We start from the raw sequence: 14,107 nt of genomic DNA on the forward strand, positions 1-14,107 counted from the left end.
AAATGTTCCACTTGGAAGGACTGTGTTGAACGAGTATATCTGCAGCCGTGCAGGTGGTGAGAAACATTGTGCTTTGGAGGACGCACATGGAAATCAGACGTCCACGGCAGAATTATAAGTCAGGGTTATGAGCCTCAGTTGTTTCCTGACCTCGCTCCACCCGTGTCCGTCCGCTGGTCGGCTCAGCCCCGCCTGTCTCTTCCGTCCTCCTTCCCCTGGGCTCTGTTATCACTGCTGTCTGCACATCCGCTGTTGTTTATACTGGAGAGACTGTTACCGTGTGCGTGCTTATCATTTCCCCTCGCACCTCATACAATAATAAAGCCCCACGAGAAGCCATTTTATCCTGTTAAGCCATTTTGTTTGCCTCTTATTTTAACCGTGTATCTGATTATGTCGGTTGGCTGTTTTGGCCGTGTAATTAAATATCTGGTTGGAGTGTTTTAGACAGCTGCCTTTTAAAAAGATATCGGCGTCAGTGGAACGATGTAAGTGGACTCCTGTGTCCTGTAATGTCCATCCTACTCACCGATAAGTTACTGTCTGTTTTCTTTAGCGGACCAGTGCAACTCAAGTAACTCACTTATACTGCTGAGTGTACTTTGCAAAAGCATGACACACTTTTCTGGTTTTCCGTGAGTGGCAGTTCCGCTCTAAATGTGAAGACCAGGAAGGTTCGAGAGTAGGTCACAGCATGTACGGTACATTTGCATAAGTCTGCATGTGTATGTTTACATATCGATATTTATGCTATTTTCTGTCCTGCAAAGCCCATGGGACATGTGGAGTGTGTGCGTGTTGTGTCAATCAACTGAAAATGAATCATTGTTTAAATCCCAAATCTATTAGCTTACTAGGTTTTGAGGTTTTGCTTTCAAATCAGTGTTAATTGAATACTTTTGTGGTTTTTGACAGTGGTCAAATAATAAGCAGTTCCACCTTTTACACTTCGGTATTAGGTTTCACATTTTCTCGGTAAAATAATGCATCGATTAATTATAAAAATGATTACTTAACAGCTAAAAAAAATTGTTAGTTGCAGCCCTAGCGTGTTGTCAACTGGAAAAACATAAAAACACCCGATTTCCATAATTTGAACAAATCCCGAATATTTATTTCCAGAACACATGCAGGAATCAGTTTCAGAGAGCAAAGTGGTGAGTGTGGAACTGACCGTCTGAACAAGACTGGGGTCTGGGAGCAGGGCTCGGCCTCCGCTTGGAGACTCGGTAGGTGGACAAGAGATGAGGACCCGGCTGGGACCGGTCTGGGCCTTTGAGGGACAGTTGGAAAAAGCATGGCCTTGGTTGAGTTTAGAACACATTGCCCCCATCTGGGCATTCAGAGAACAACAACTGGGACATTGATCTGCATGAGTTCAGTTCGTGGGCAATGGAGAGGCCAGCAACAACAGTAGAAAAGAGGCTTGAGGTTGTTTCTGCAGAAACGGTAAGAAAGTATATACTTTGGAATTGCCTTTCAAAACATTGAACAGTTTTGTGATATTTGCTTATATAACAGCATTCTTCTAAATTAAAGAAACATTGTGTTTAAATGACCAAAATCATTACTTTGGCTGTGATTAATCTTACAGATCCATTTATTAAATCCCTGCTGGTGGGGCCTTCCAGGTAACATGCATTGCAGTTTGATGCTCAGACATGCAAGATTGTAAATGCATCACAAACATACTTTATATACTGTACACACACACACACACACACAGGCATGATTTCGTCTGTGAGGTGATTGGGGTTGTTTGCATGGAATACTTGTTTGATTTATTCAAAGTTAAGTTCGTGACACAGAAATACAGAAACAACATCCACGATACAATCTACACTCGCACTGCACTGCACATTTCCAAATTATTAGTTGTCGATTTTGCAACAACTGGAGACACGAGTGTTGATTGGCGTGTTGTTTGCTCACACACACACAGCCGATGTGGTGACCGTTCTTCAGTATGTGTGGAATCATGTTCAGTGTTACATTCTCATCGCCTCTGCAGAGATGTTTGTTGACTCACAGACTCTGGAGGTAAAGTCTTGTCGACTCTCCTGGGCTCCCAAAAAATGTTTTTGTTGAACCAGTTTAACTCTTTTAAACCAGACAACTGTATGTCTTAGATTACGTATATCTGCAATGGGTTTGTTGGCCCTGAGCAAAAGTATGCTGGTCTGCCTGGCTGTGTGGCTCTGGGGGTCCACCACCTGTACAAACAGTGTGTACGAGAATATGATACAATAACAAGAGGCCAGTGCGTTCTCCGCAGAAAGATGAGAGTGTGAAGAACAATGCAAAAGGAGGAAATGGCCGTTTGTGGAGGAAATTCACTTAAATCATCCACATATAATGTACATTTGCAAATGCATTCAGCAATGCAGACTTACCTGAATTATTTCCTGTTTCTACATTGAAAGGAAGCTCCTACATTATGCCAGGCTGGTCTACTGTATTGGTCAAGAGACGGCAGCATCCATGTTAACTTCTTTTGTCTCATTAGTTGTATGACGGTGCGGTTTACTGCCTATCTGGGGACCAAGAGAAGGATGGAATGATGGAGAAAGAAAGTGAACAACAAGGAAAGCAAGTTCCATGTTTTGCTGATACAATACAACCATTATAACTATCACAATATGCCAAATTAGATCAAGCGTGTTGTGCATGTTCCAGAATATATTTAGATGTACAAAAATACAAAAGAAGGGGAAAAACGTTGCAGGAAGATTACATTTTTAAAGCTACTGTGAGGATATTGTCTTTGATTTTGTAAAGACGTTGTCATCTATATATAACAACTACATATAAGTATTTTTATATATGTTTTTAATATGCAATCATTTTCTGTGTATGTAAAAAGTTATGTATGGTCAGGATCTTCTAACAGGCAGTACAGGGAACACCGGATCAGTCTCAAAAGTCTCCTTCCCTTGTCCTTCCCTGTCTCCTTCTCTCCTGTTACTGGAGGGAATCACTTTAAGTCCCACCTTCATGCATCTCTTCACCAATGTGCAACTTGAGGAAATGAGTCAGAAGCAAGGAGGGAGAGGAAAACTATTGACATTCAGCCCCGGGCAGTGGTTTCTGTTATTTACTCCATCAAGCCACACAAAGCTCAAAATGTACAACTAGTTTCAAATTTCAAAATAAGCATCTTATTGAAAAACGTGTTGCCATTTTCTTAAGAATATTACAAGTATGTGCCCTGTTTGAAAATATGCGTGATCCGAAATATATAGTTTATTATAAATAGATCGTGCTCAACCTAATAGTAATTTATCACAAGTGTGCCATTTTTTAAAATCCCGTTTATACTTTTATTTTGAAGGCACAGTCGCGGACTTTCCGGTACACATCTGACTTTTTCTAGCTCGTTTGACGCAGCTCATAACCAGCTGCCTGGTTGCTAGACGACTCAATCCGCAACACCGATGTGCAAACAGTGACCCCCTGCAAGGAAAGAAAACTACGTTTTAACGGATTTCAGGACGATACGGTCAACAAGTGTGTATCACCGCATCAACAGCTCGTCACGCGCAGAGTCCGCGGTGTTAACGTGGACGAACATCCGTGTTGTAGTTCAGCTAAGGTCTCTTTTGTTGCCCCGTGTTTTTTTTGTTTTTTTTTTACTACTAACGTTAGCGAGAGAGAGGCAACCTGAAAGAAATGAGAGGATTAACGTAACGGAGAAAGTTTAGCTTCCCAGCTAACGCTATGTTCAGTGCCAGCGCTAAGATGTCTCTGGAGGCGAGTGATGTTCAGACTGATGAAGACTACGAGGAGCTGGTGAGTCCTCTGTAGTTGTGCCCTTTACGACACTTGTGTCTTGAGCCTGAAACACAAACACAACACAACAGTTTATGGCAGTTGTTGTTGCCAACACTTTGGGGCTTGTGACTCCTTCCATTGAAGTGATGCCGACTTGTAATGTCTTTGTGATGAGAGTGTTTCAACCTTTAGAGGTGAAAGTATTCAGTATTTCACAAGAAAATATTAAATAAAATATGTAAATCAAATATTTATTTATGTTTTGTCCCTATAATCATAACTCCAAACACCCAGGTTAAGAACCACTGGTGCATGAGAGTATATGTGACACGCAAACTAAACATGCTAAACATTTTAAGCAGAAACTATTATTATGGATTTATGTTTCCTCTCTCCTCTGCCTCACTCCTGTGTCCAACCTAGGGCGAGGATAGCTTCTCTTTCTCTGCCGATATTTTGGAAAAGGTAAACAAATTAACTTTTTATTGGCATGAATTTGATCAGTGTTTGATTGACACGCCTCTCATCGGCTTTAACGCCTTGTTTTTGTTCACTATCAGATAAAAAGAAGGAAGAGATCCTCCAACAAGCCTTCTCCGTCTCCAAGTAAGAACCCGCTCAGCTGCTCTGTGGTGACAGTTTGATACCGTAAACAAACCCCGCTTTCCAACTTCCATGATTGTTTATGTGCAGTGTGTGTATGTGTAGGGTCTCCGTACCTCTCCAGTATGAATGTGAACCCCAGGAGAGCAGCGGTGGCGGCCTGGCGACTGCCGAGGGCCTCCCTTGGGGACACCAGAGGGGACACTCTTGGGGGGAGTGGCTCAGCTCGCCTCACATCCCTCAGCAACGGCCATGGTAGTTACAACACACACACACACACACACACACACAAGTAAGCTCTGCACACAGTGTCTCTCCTCAGGAGGGATGGTGGGAGGAGTAGTGGCTGCCGAGGCTCACATGGAAAGAGAGATGGGTAGAGCGAGAAGGGAGAGACTCAAGTTAGTTCAAACTCTGGGCTAGTACAAAACTGGGCAAAGAGTAAATATAGTATTTATAAACCTTAAAGGTACAGTGTGTAGCCTTTAGGGAGATCTATCAGGAATGGAATATGAAAATAAGAATGTTTTCTTTGTTGCATAATCTCCTGAACATGAGAATTATTGCGTTTTCGCCAACTTAGAATGAGCTGTTTATATCTACAAAGGGAGCCGGCCCTCTGCCATGTTTCTACGGTAGCCCAGAATGGACAAACCAAACACTGCCTAGGGCCAGTAGTGCTTTTGTGTCGGCCACCGTAGTCCTCTTACACACTGAGCACACAGGAGAAGTTTCAGTTGGTTGCAGTCTGCAACCTCGCCGCTTGATGTCACCAAATCCTTCACATTGCACCTTTTAAATCTGCATGAATACATTTTTTTTGGCCACTTGGGGGACTCACTGATAGAAACAGGTTGGACAAAATAATAGAAACATCCCAGTTTGATGATCGGTGTTTTGTTGGATTGCAGATTCTCTATGACTTCTCTCCTTCACTGTGTCTGTGCTTTACTGCGTTGTCATCTGATCCCTTGTTTAAGTGCTCAAACTACAAAGTGTTCTCAGATGGTGTTCGATGCGCTGACTCGTGTTGTGAAATACCTTGAACCTCTCTCTGTCTCCCTCTTCTTCAGACGCGTCCCAGACACTGAGGTCAGAGTGTGATGTCACGCCCGAGCTTCTCAAGCAGACCTTGAGCACGAGGAAACACAAACATCTCCTCTCCGGATCCAACGGTGAGACAATGTGGAGGTGGAAGAAAGTAGAGAAAGAAAATAAAGTTTGGGGGTCAGAGGAGTTGGCCGAGGAGAGGAGACGGCACCAGAACACAGACTGGGTAGTGAGGGAGACCACCAGGTGTTACACGACTGTAAGGTGAGAGTGTGAGTGTTTTTATTAAACCATCTCCCCGTTTGTCCCTCTGCGCTTGCAGGCTTCACCGTCGGCACAGGTGAATGCAGAGACAAGGAGGACATGTACGATGAGATTATTCGACTCAAGAAGGTAAAGAGTTACAAAATAAAAGCTTGCCTGTGAATTAACGCTGCATTCAGGACAAAAACAAATACACCGTTTGAACAAATTGTGCATCAGCAGCAGCGAGGTGGGGGATTCTTCTTCTTTGTAACACGATGTCTGCTGAAGTGGCCTTGAGCAAGGCTCCAGTGTGCTGTTCTGTAACTTGTATTTCTCTGCAGAATATCATTTTTTTTCCACACAGATTAAAAGTCCATCTAGATTCGACACCTCAGGATTTTCCATATGCGTATTCCTCTGCTGCCTTTCTCGCTGTGTGATTAATCACTCGTGCTGTTCTCTGCAGAGTCTCCAGGCACAGAAGTCTGACAACCAGCAAATGAAAGCCAAGCTACGCCGCCTGGAGGAAGATAACGCTAAACGAGAGAAACAGATAGAAGAGCTGTTGGATCCCACTAAAGTACGAGCTCTAAATTGTCATTCTTTTCGTCATCTGAACAACAAATGCATTTAATAAAACATTTTCCTGTAGGGATCTGAATATACTCGTAGTTTGGTGGATAAGAAGAAAGAAGGCAGTGTGGTGAGTACGTCCAGTCTGTCGATGAGATGATTTGTAGGATGGTTTTTACACAGATTTAGTGAACTTGATTCTATCCATCAAGGTTCTCAATGGGCTGAAACAGAGAATCCTGAAGCTGGAGCAGCAGTGTAGAGAGAAAGAAAACGCACTGAGGTAAAAACACTCTCCCACCTCTGCACCAGTCCATCTGGTTCATTCGTGAAGCGGCATAATATTCAGCTCATCCTCTTTTCTTTGTCTCCAGGAAACTACAAAGCGAGCTGAGGACCACCAACCTGGAGGAGCTGACGATCACAGTCGAAAGCTACTTTGACGAGGTAACATGTCTGCCTGTTACCTTTCCCACCTAAATCTTCAACTTAAAACAATCTGTTGGCATGTTACCTGAACACCTGAAACAATCACTGGAGGAACGAGGGAAACACTTCCACTATAAATAGCGTTTTCGCTGCTGTGATAGGCGACGTTATCGCCACATTTGCTTTGGTTTCCCCGAGTGTGAGCTCGGCCGTGGAAACGAAAAACCCCTCCGCCTAACTTGTGAAGTGTGTGTTTGTGCGATCGTCTTTCAGATCCAGAGGCTGAGGATGCTTCTAGAAGCTGCAGAGAAAAGGTTTGCATCTGCTCATCAAGTATCTGTGCTCTTGTTTATTTGTGCTGGAGGACAAGTCGTGTCATAGAGTTGTAACAACATACGGTTCTACCCCCCCCATACCTGTGTTTATACCGCTCTGAATAGAGTTCTGCAGGGATGATGATGTATTTTAGCCCCTTGTTAGCAGCCTTTTCTGAGACGAAGCTTTTAGTATTTTATGGAGAAGAACTTGTGTGAAAGGCATCTAACCAGAAACCCTTTCTAGAAACCCTCTGACTTTGAGACGAGGGACCCGGAAGTGAAAAGCTGCTGACTCATTTCCGTTTAGGACTCATTCCTGCAGCACTCCATTGGTAAAAGTTGTTCATCAGACGGGGGTCAGGTCCAATAATACGATTATTGTCATCCTGAAATGGATTTTGGCTGTGACTTCATGCCCTCTGCTGTTTTTTAATATCATGGGATATTTGAACATGATTGTAGGTTGCTGGTTGCTGCATTAACGTTTCATAAAGCTGCCAAGTAAGCAAAAGCAATCCTATAAAGATATCGTCCATTTTTTGCAATGTCATGTTGAAATTCCTGTGTAAACACTGCAGATTTCGCTTTTACAGAGCTGAAATTGAACAATCGTGTTTACTGAGTGATTTCTAAGTTTGTCAAATAGGTTGAACGTGTGTTCGAGTCAGAGTCTTTTAATCCTGGATTTAAAGGATGGCCATACACATCAGTCAACGTATGAAACGGTAAAAAAAAAGCTGCCATCCCTGCATTGAATCATAAACACGTCTCCTGCTCTCTCTTTGTGTCTGCAGTAGTCGAGCGGAGAGCAAATGCTCCCAGAGGCAGCAGAAGCTTTTGAGCTCCGCGGTTCATCGTCTGTCGGAGAACCTGAAGCAGCTCCAGCAGGAGAACACGGCGCTGCGAGAGGAGCTCAGCACCGACAGTCCTGCAGGAGGAATCAAAGGTCTTTTTTCACGCACTAAACCACACAGACACCCTATGTTGGGAGCTGCAATATGCTTACAATCAGTACATGACATTGATGAAACATTCCTGTTAATCAGATGTTGCCATAAAGTAGTCGTGCTCATTGATTGGCAGCAATAACTTGATGACATTTTGAAGAACTACCACTGTACAAACAGTATAAATCTCTTTTTGTTTGATATATTTATATTGTCTTATGGTATATAAGATTCATATCCAATTTATTATGTTTTGTAACCAAATGTGCACCAAAATCTTTCCATTTTTGGTTGTTATTTAAAGAGTCCGCAACTATGTCTAACTAATGATCAACCGTCCTACAAACAAAAGTAGATAAATATCAGGTCAATTAGCATTATCAAAGTCTTATAACAGTCTGTTTAAAGACTTCTAGATCACACCCCCGGTCATATTATCCACCTAATTAACAATATATAAATCTTCGTATTCTTTTTATCAAAATTCATGCATCTTTCCCTCCTGTAAAATACAATATGAAGTGTGCTTATGTAAACTAGTATTTCAACCAATAATATCATGACATCCATCAATCAATCAATCTGCAACCACAGTCCTCTGTAGCTCCATATCGTGCTACTTAACCCGCCATCTTTTTTAGCAATCCAATAAAATGCGAAGGATTTGATTTAAATCCCTCTTGTAACTGAGATACTTCATTTCACAAAAGGCTAAAGTTTCACTGGGACTTTCATTAATCCAGCTCTATTCAGTTATTGTAAGAAGTGTGTGTGTGTGTGTGTGTGTGTGTGTGTGTGTGTGTGTGTGTGTGTGTGTCTGTGTGTCGTAGGTTACAGAGAGTGGAGTAAACTGAGACTGTTGAGAAGGCTGTTGGAGGTGGAGAAGGTGAGACAAAGCTCTGAATAGTTGTCTGTGACTCGTTGTCTGTGACTCGTTGTCTGTGACTAGTTGTCCATGTAAACACGTGGAGTCACCTGTGACACGCAAAGCTGCTTCATCACAGACAGACTCCTCTCTCGTCCTATCAGAGGCTGGAGGACGGCAGAGGACACGCCCACTCGGCAAAGCGCGGCGGCCGATTGGATCGGGAGGTCCAGGCCTCGCCCGCGGAGATTCTGGGGTTTACCATGGCAACAGAGGCAGTGGTCTCCGTGGGAACGATGACGGAGGAAGGGGAGGAGTCTTCTGGTCTGAGAGAACGCCTCGGCCAATTGGAGAAGGAGAGGGTGGAGCTTCAAGAGCGGCTGTCAAGTAAAGAGTGAGTGAGCAGCAGCCTCGGACTGTTTTTATGTATATTAAATGATATGTCAACATCTTTACAAGCCATAACAATAACAATCTTAGTCTGTCATATAAACCAGAGGGAGAACACACCAGCCTATGAGTGGAGTTTATAAAGTGTTTGGTTCTTGAGTCTGTGTTGTGTTTGTGTTTTTCAGTGATGAGCTGAGACAGTCGAGGACAGAAAGACAAGAATCGGAGACGGAGACAGAACGATGGAAAGCTGAGCAGACAAATGAGCGGGACAAAGAGAAGCAGCAACATAAGTATGTTTTAGTGACATTAATATGATTAAATGACGCGTCTCAACATGCCATACTCTCGATATCTCCGCTGTAGTAAGATTTGTGAGGTGCTGCTTGTTTTTAAAATCAAAAGCCGTCCTTCTACATGTTCGTATTCTTTGTATGTATGGTGGAATTTAAAAGAACCGTCCCCGGCGGCTGATGCTTCTGTCGTACAGATGCTTTGAAGTAACTTCAAAAACGTCCCAGCAAACACAGTTTGCATCCCTGTAGAGATCCACTGGAGGATTGTCTATCTGCAGAGAATGTCTAAATATATAACCGCAGGGTGGTCGATGGTCAGATCAATACTACAAAGACATTCAATCATAAAGAAGAGTTGTTTACAGGTGCAGCTTACCTACTCTGGTAAATGGCTTCACGTTGCAGTTCATCACTGGTTTGCTTGTCTTTCATGTGTGTGTGTGTGTGTGTGTCTGTTTGTTTTTCAGACTGGAGTTGGATCAGTTGCGGGCGAGGATCCAAACTCTGGAAGACAGAAGTAAACCTGCACCAGCTGAGCTCCCCTCTCGCTCTGCCGCATCGCCAGAGGACCACGAGGACACTCGGGCTGGAGCAGGTCCAGAGGAGGGAGACGAGAGGGACAGTAAGGGACGAGAGGAGGAGAAGGAGGGGGGAGGAGACGAAGAGAAGAAAGAAAGAGAGAAATCAGCGTCGGTTATCCAGACAAACTGGAGGGAGCACAGAAACCGGGTACGCAACACACCACGATTATGTAAAAGAAGTTCTATATAAATAAAATGTCCTGACCCTGATTTCTCTCTTTTTCTTATCTCCATCTCTCTGCATTCTATCTTCAGGACATTGTGATGCTGCAGTCAGCGTTGAGAGCTCATCTCCTCAGAGAGTCACAGCTAAAGGACCTGCTGAAAGAAACGCAGAATAAGGTTTCACCCACGCACAAACACTTCCATACACACTCACTGCCACTCTGTCTGTAACGCACCAACAATCCTCTTACACCTCAGAATCGTCTTAGTCTCAATATCACTTTCAAAAAACGATAGTTTCAGTGAAGTACCAGGATGTAATTCTAGGTTTAGACTCCCAATATTGCACTAAAGATTGCACTGTAGTCCGCACAGCGTCCCTTTCTCTTTACTGTCTGTCAGCCTTGTTGTGAATTGGTATTAAGTGAAGTAGTCGAGTCCATTCACAGCTCTATAGCTCAACAGTCTGTACAGCGTACGGCACCCTAAGGAGAGACTTAGACCCTCGATGAGGATGTATAGACAATCTCTTTTTTTTTTTTTTTGCTCCCTATTGTCCTCAACTCCTGTTTTCAGGCCGTAGAGGCAACAAACCGCCGTGATGCTGCATCCTCCGCAGACGCAGAGTTTGACGTGGTTGCCTTGATGATGGTACAGTCAGCGTTCAGGGGACACCTGGCTCGCTGTAGCCGGGCAACAGAGAGGTGACTCATGTTTTTAAGAGAGAGAAAATGTGGAGAGAACAGATCCAGTCAAACATGCAGTGCTTTGTGTGTGTGTGTGTGTGTGTGTGTGTGTGTGTGTGTGTGTGTGTGTGTTTAGTCCGGGGTTCTCTGAGCCTTCTCCAATGGGAAACAACGTGCCCACGCTGATGCCACGAAGAGCTCGCTCAACAAACACACCCAGCACAACAGGTGAGGTTCACATATACTTCTTAGTGATCAATTCTTTATTCTATGTTCATGAAACAAACGGTAGCTTAAAATAAATAAAGAAAAAGTTTTAATACAGATACAAAAACCCTTTCCCGCTCCCCCATCGTCCTCATTCTCTCCCCATGTAGCTACACATCTGTCTCCACCAAAGCTCTGATTAAACACAGCTTAAAGGAGACATATTGGGCTCATTTCCAGGTTCATGCTTGTGTTTGGGGTTTCTACTAGAACATGCTTACATGCTTTAATGTTTAACGAAACCTCTGTTTTTCTCATACTGTCTATTTTTACCACATCTTTATTCACCTTCTGTCTGAAACGGCGCGTTTCAGCGGAATTGCATCGCTCGGCCTCAGCTAGGTTCCATGTTTACTTCCTGTCAGCTGATGTTATTTCCGTACGCTACGAATAAACTGAATAATCTGGGACACACACGTTGTATTGGTTTATATATTGTAATGTGACGTCACAACCGTAGTGACATCCTGACGGCTCGTTTAAAGGGACAGTGTCTCAATATTGCCCATGCGTATTTCTCCATGGATTGAGCGTTTGAATACTTTCACAGTATTCATATAGCACTCAGACCGGCTTTATAATAAAAAAAGACTCACATTTTACAGTTCGGGACCTTTTAAGTCATTTCTTGTCACTTACCCTAAATATACAGTTCATGACACTTCAAACACACAAAACACTGAACACTGAACACTGAACACTGAACACTGAAGCAGACATAGGCTCGTCGGCTTTTGTTGCCATTTTGGTTATGAACATGCAATCGTTTGCGTGATGCAGAGTTATTGTATGTGAGATGAAAACTTTCATACAAGCATGCCATGGCTTGGTCCATATATTTAATAGTACCATAGCTTCGTCATCATTGCGTATATTTTGAGGGTGTGTCTGAATTGCTTTGTTTTGCTGCCATGGTTCATTTCGGTTTCAAAGCAATGAATTAATCCCGGTTGATTAATTATTCAACTAATATTGATTTGGTCTCCTGCAGACCAAACGGAGCTTCGGTGCACAGCTGAGTCTGGCGGAGCCGTTGATTCTGACGACTCCGACGACATCATCGTATCTCCGTCACGTCCTCTGAGAAGCAGAGAAGTCTTAATCTTATAGACCTTCTGGGTTGTGTGTGTGTTTCTGTTTTTATGTGTGTGTGTGTGTGTGAGAGAGAGAGAGTGTGTGTGCAGGAAGAATTTCTGTGTGTTTCTACACACGGTACCAAATCCTCATGGTTTGGGTTCTCACTGAACCTGCAAACGATAGCTGTGATATTCCAATATTAGTCAGGACAACATTTTCTCTCCATCGTAATAAGCAGAGTAATCTGGGAGGTCGGATGCAGGTTTATGACATGACGTTACGAGGCACATAAACACATATTCTCTTTTAGTGCAGGAGAAAGCACTTGCATGAACCCCATCCCATTTGATTTGAAGATCTTGTGGTTTATCATTTGTGCCAAAGTGCATGGTTATTATAATTAATATTACGGTAATAAATGCAATCATTTCTCTTAAAATGACCTGACGCACCACTTTGCATTTCTCTGGAGTTCACAGGCTCGATCGTATTTTGACTTGCCTGCTTCGTGACACGCGGACGGCGTTACGCTCGTCTATCGTGTGCGCTTCATTAAAGGATGGCTGATTGTGAGGTATGATCGAGGGACGATTCTCTGAACTGATGAGTTCAGAGTTCTATTGAGTCAAACTGTGAATAAATTATAGATCATTCTGCTGCAATACTGAACACACGGTACAGTGGAGGATACACAGGGAGTAATGTGTGTCTATCATGGACAAATGATCAACGGATGAGTGCAGTTCCCCCCACATGATGTGTGTCACTTCAATAAAAATCCTGTTTTTATTATGAAACCTCTTATGTGTGTTTTTTTTAATCAGAAAACAGTGGAAATATTAAAGTATATTTACTTTGGCACTTTACAATTTTGAGGTACTTGCACTGTACTTCAGTATTTCCACACTCCACTGCACTGACACATCATTTATTTGACAGTTACTAGTTACTTTTTTAGATTAAGATTTATCATAAAAATCACATAATAGTTGTTTAAAATAACTCCACCTCTACATGTTACAACAGTACAATGCTGTGTGCGCATCAGTAATGACAGAGCTGTCCAAGAACCGATACCAAGATATAAACATTTAAGCATCAAAAGTACTCCTTAGGCAGCAGAATAGCCCCTGTCAGAGTGTGGGATCATTATTACGAATACACTGACGTGTAGGCAGCATTGTTTAGTTGGTTGAGGTTCACCCAAGTATTTTACACACTGTTGTGTTTAACAGACCATCATATGTTTTGTATGTTACATTTTGATCAAAGTAACTGGTAACTACAGCTGCCAGACAATTTTTGGTAAAAAGTACAATACTTCCCCCATAAATGTAGTAGAAGAATAAAGTAGCAGTAAATAGGAGTACTCGAATATAATTATAATAATAAGTGCCTCAAACTTGTAATTGTATGTTGGTCCCAGGATAATTCTCTATGCTAAACAAGAATTTCACTTTTGATACTTGTCAGTGCATTTTACTGTGAATAGTTGATCAGATGTACGAGTAGGATTTGTAAAGCAAGAGTGTTTATTTGAGGGTATTCACATTCATTTTACTGAAAGAAAAGGCAGGGGTGGAGGAAGTGCTCCAAATATTTGACTTCATCAAACAAAAAACAATCTCCACATGTAAAATACTCTGTTACACGTGAAAGTCATACATTCCAAATCTTACGTAAGTACATAAATATCAGCATCAAAATACACTTGAACTACCAAAAGTAAAAGTACTCATTATGCAGAATGACTCATTTCATTATAATATATATATATATGTGTGTTATTATCATTGGATGATGATTCATTTGTAAGCATCACAAATGTTGCTGGTAATTGAAAA

The 14,107-nt window shown here is 42.5% G+C and overlaps 1 protein-coding gene across 2 annotated transcripts; it reads left to right on the forward strand.

Annotated features, from left to right (window-relative positions):
* Window positions 1-3,418: 3,418 nt before the first annotated feature.
* iqce (IQ motif containing E) lies at window positions 3,419-13,008 on the forward strand. 2 transcript variants are annotated; one of them, XM_079278648.1, is made up of 20 exons: window positions 3,419-3,789; window positions 4,195-4,236; window positions 4,332-4,377; window positions 4,465-4,629; window positions 5,448-5,549; window positions 5,747-5,817; window positions 6,137-6,250; window positions 6,323-6,373; window positions 6,456-6,526; window positions 6,618-6,690; window positions 6,946-6,986; window positions 7,784-7,935; window positions 8,767-8,822; window positions 8,966-9,195; window positions 9,377-9,484; window positions 9,955-10,216; window positions 10,324-10,410; window positions 10,810-10,937; window positions 11,056-11,147; window positions 12,178-13,008. In XM_079278648.1, exons 1-20 carry the CDS (start codon window positions 3,718-3,720, stop codon window positions 12,294-12,296), a joined length of 2,082 nt encoding a protein of 693 aa, XP_079134774.1. In that variant the 5' UTR covers window positions 3,419-3,717; the 3' UTR covers window positions 12,297-13,008. The 2 variants fall into 2 exon arrangements, with proteins under 2 accessions (XP_079134774.1, XP_079134775.1); XM_079278649.1 differs by having other exon boundaries at window positions 4,480-4,629.
* The last annotated feature ends 1,099 nt before the right edge of the window (window positions 13,009-14,107 follow it).

This window comes from Melanostigma gelatinosum (assembly GCF_949748355.1).
Source record: "Melanostigma gelatinosum genome assembly, chromosome: 11".
NCBI classification, from domain to species: Eukaryota; Metazoa; Chordata; class Actinopteri; order Perciformes; family Zoarcidae; genus Melanostigma; species Melanostigma gelatinosum.

Coding starts and splice junctions, on each gene's coding strand:
- iqce (XM_079278648.1), top strand. CDS start 3,718: ATGTTCAGTGCCAGCGCTAAGATGTCTCTGGAGGCGAGTGATGTTCAG. Junction 4,237..4,331: donor CTGCCGATATTTTGGAAAAG/GTAAACAAATTA, acceptor GTTCACTATCAG/ATAAAAAGAAGGAAGAGATC. Junction 4,378..4,464: donor CAAGCCTTCTCCGTCTCCAA/GTAAGAACCCGC, acceptor GTTTATGTGCAG/TGTGTGTATGTGTAGGGTCT.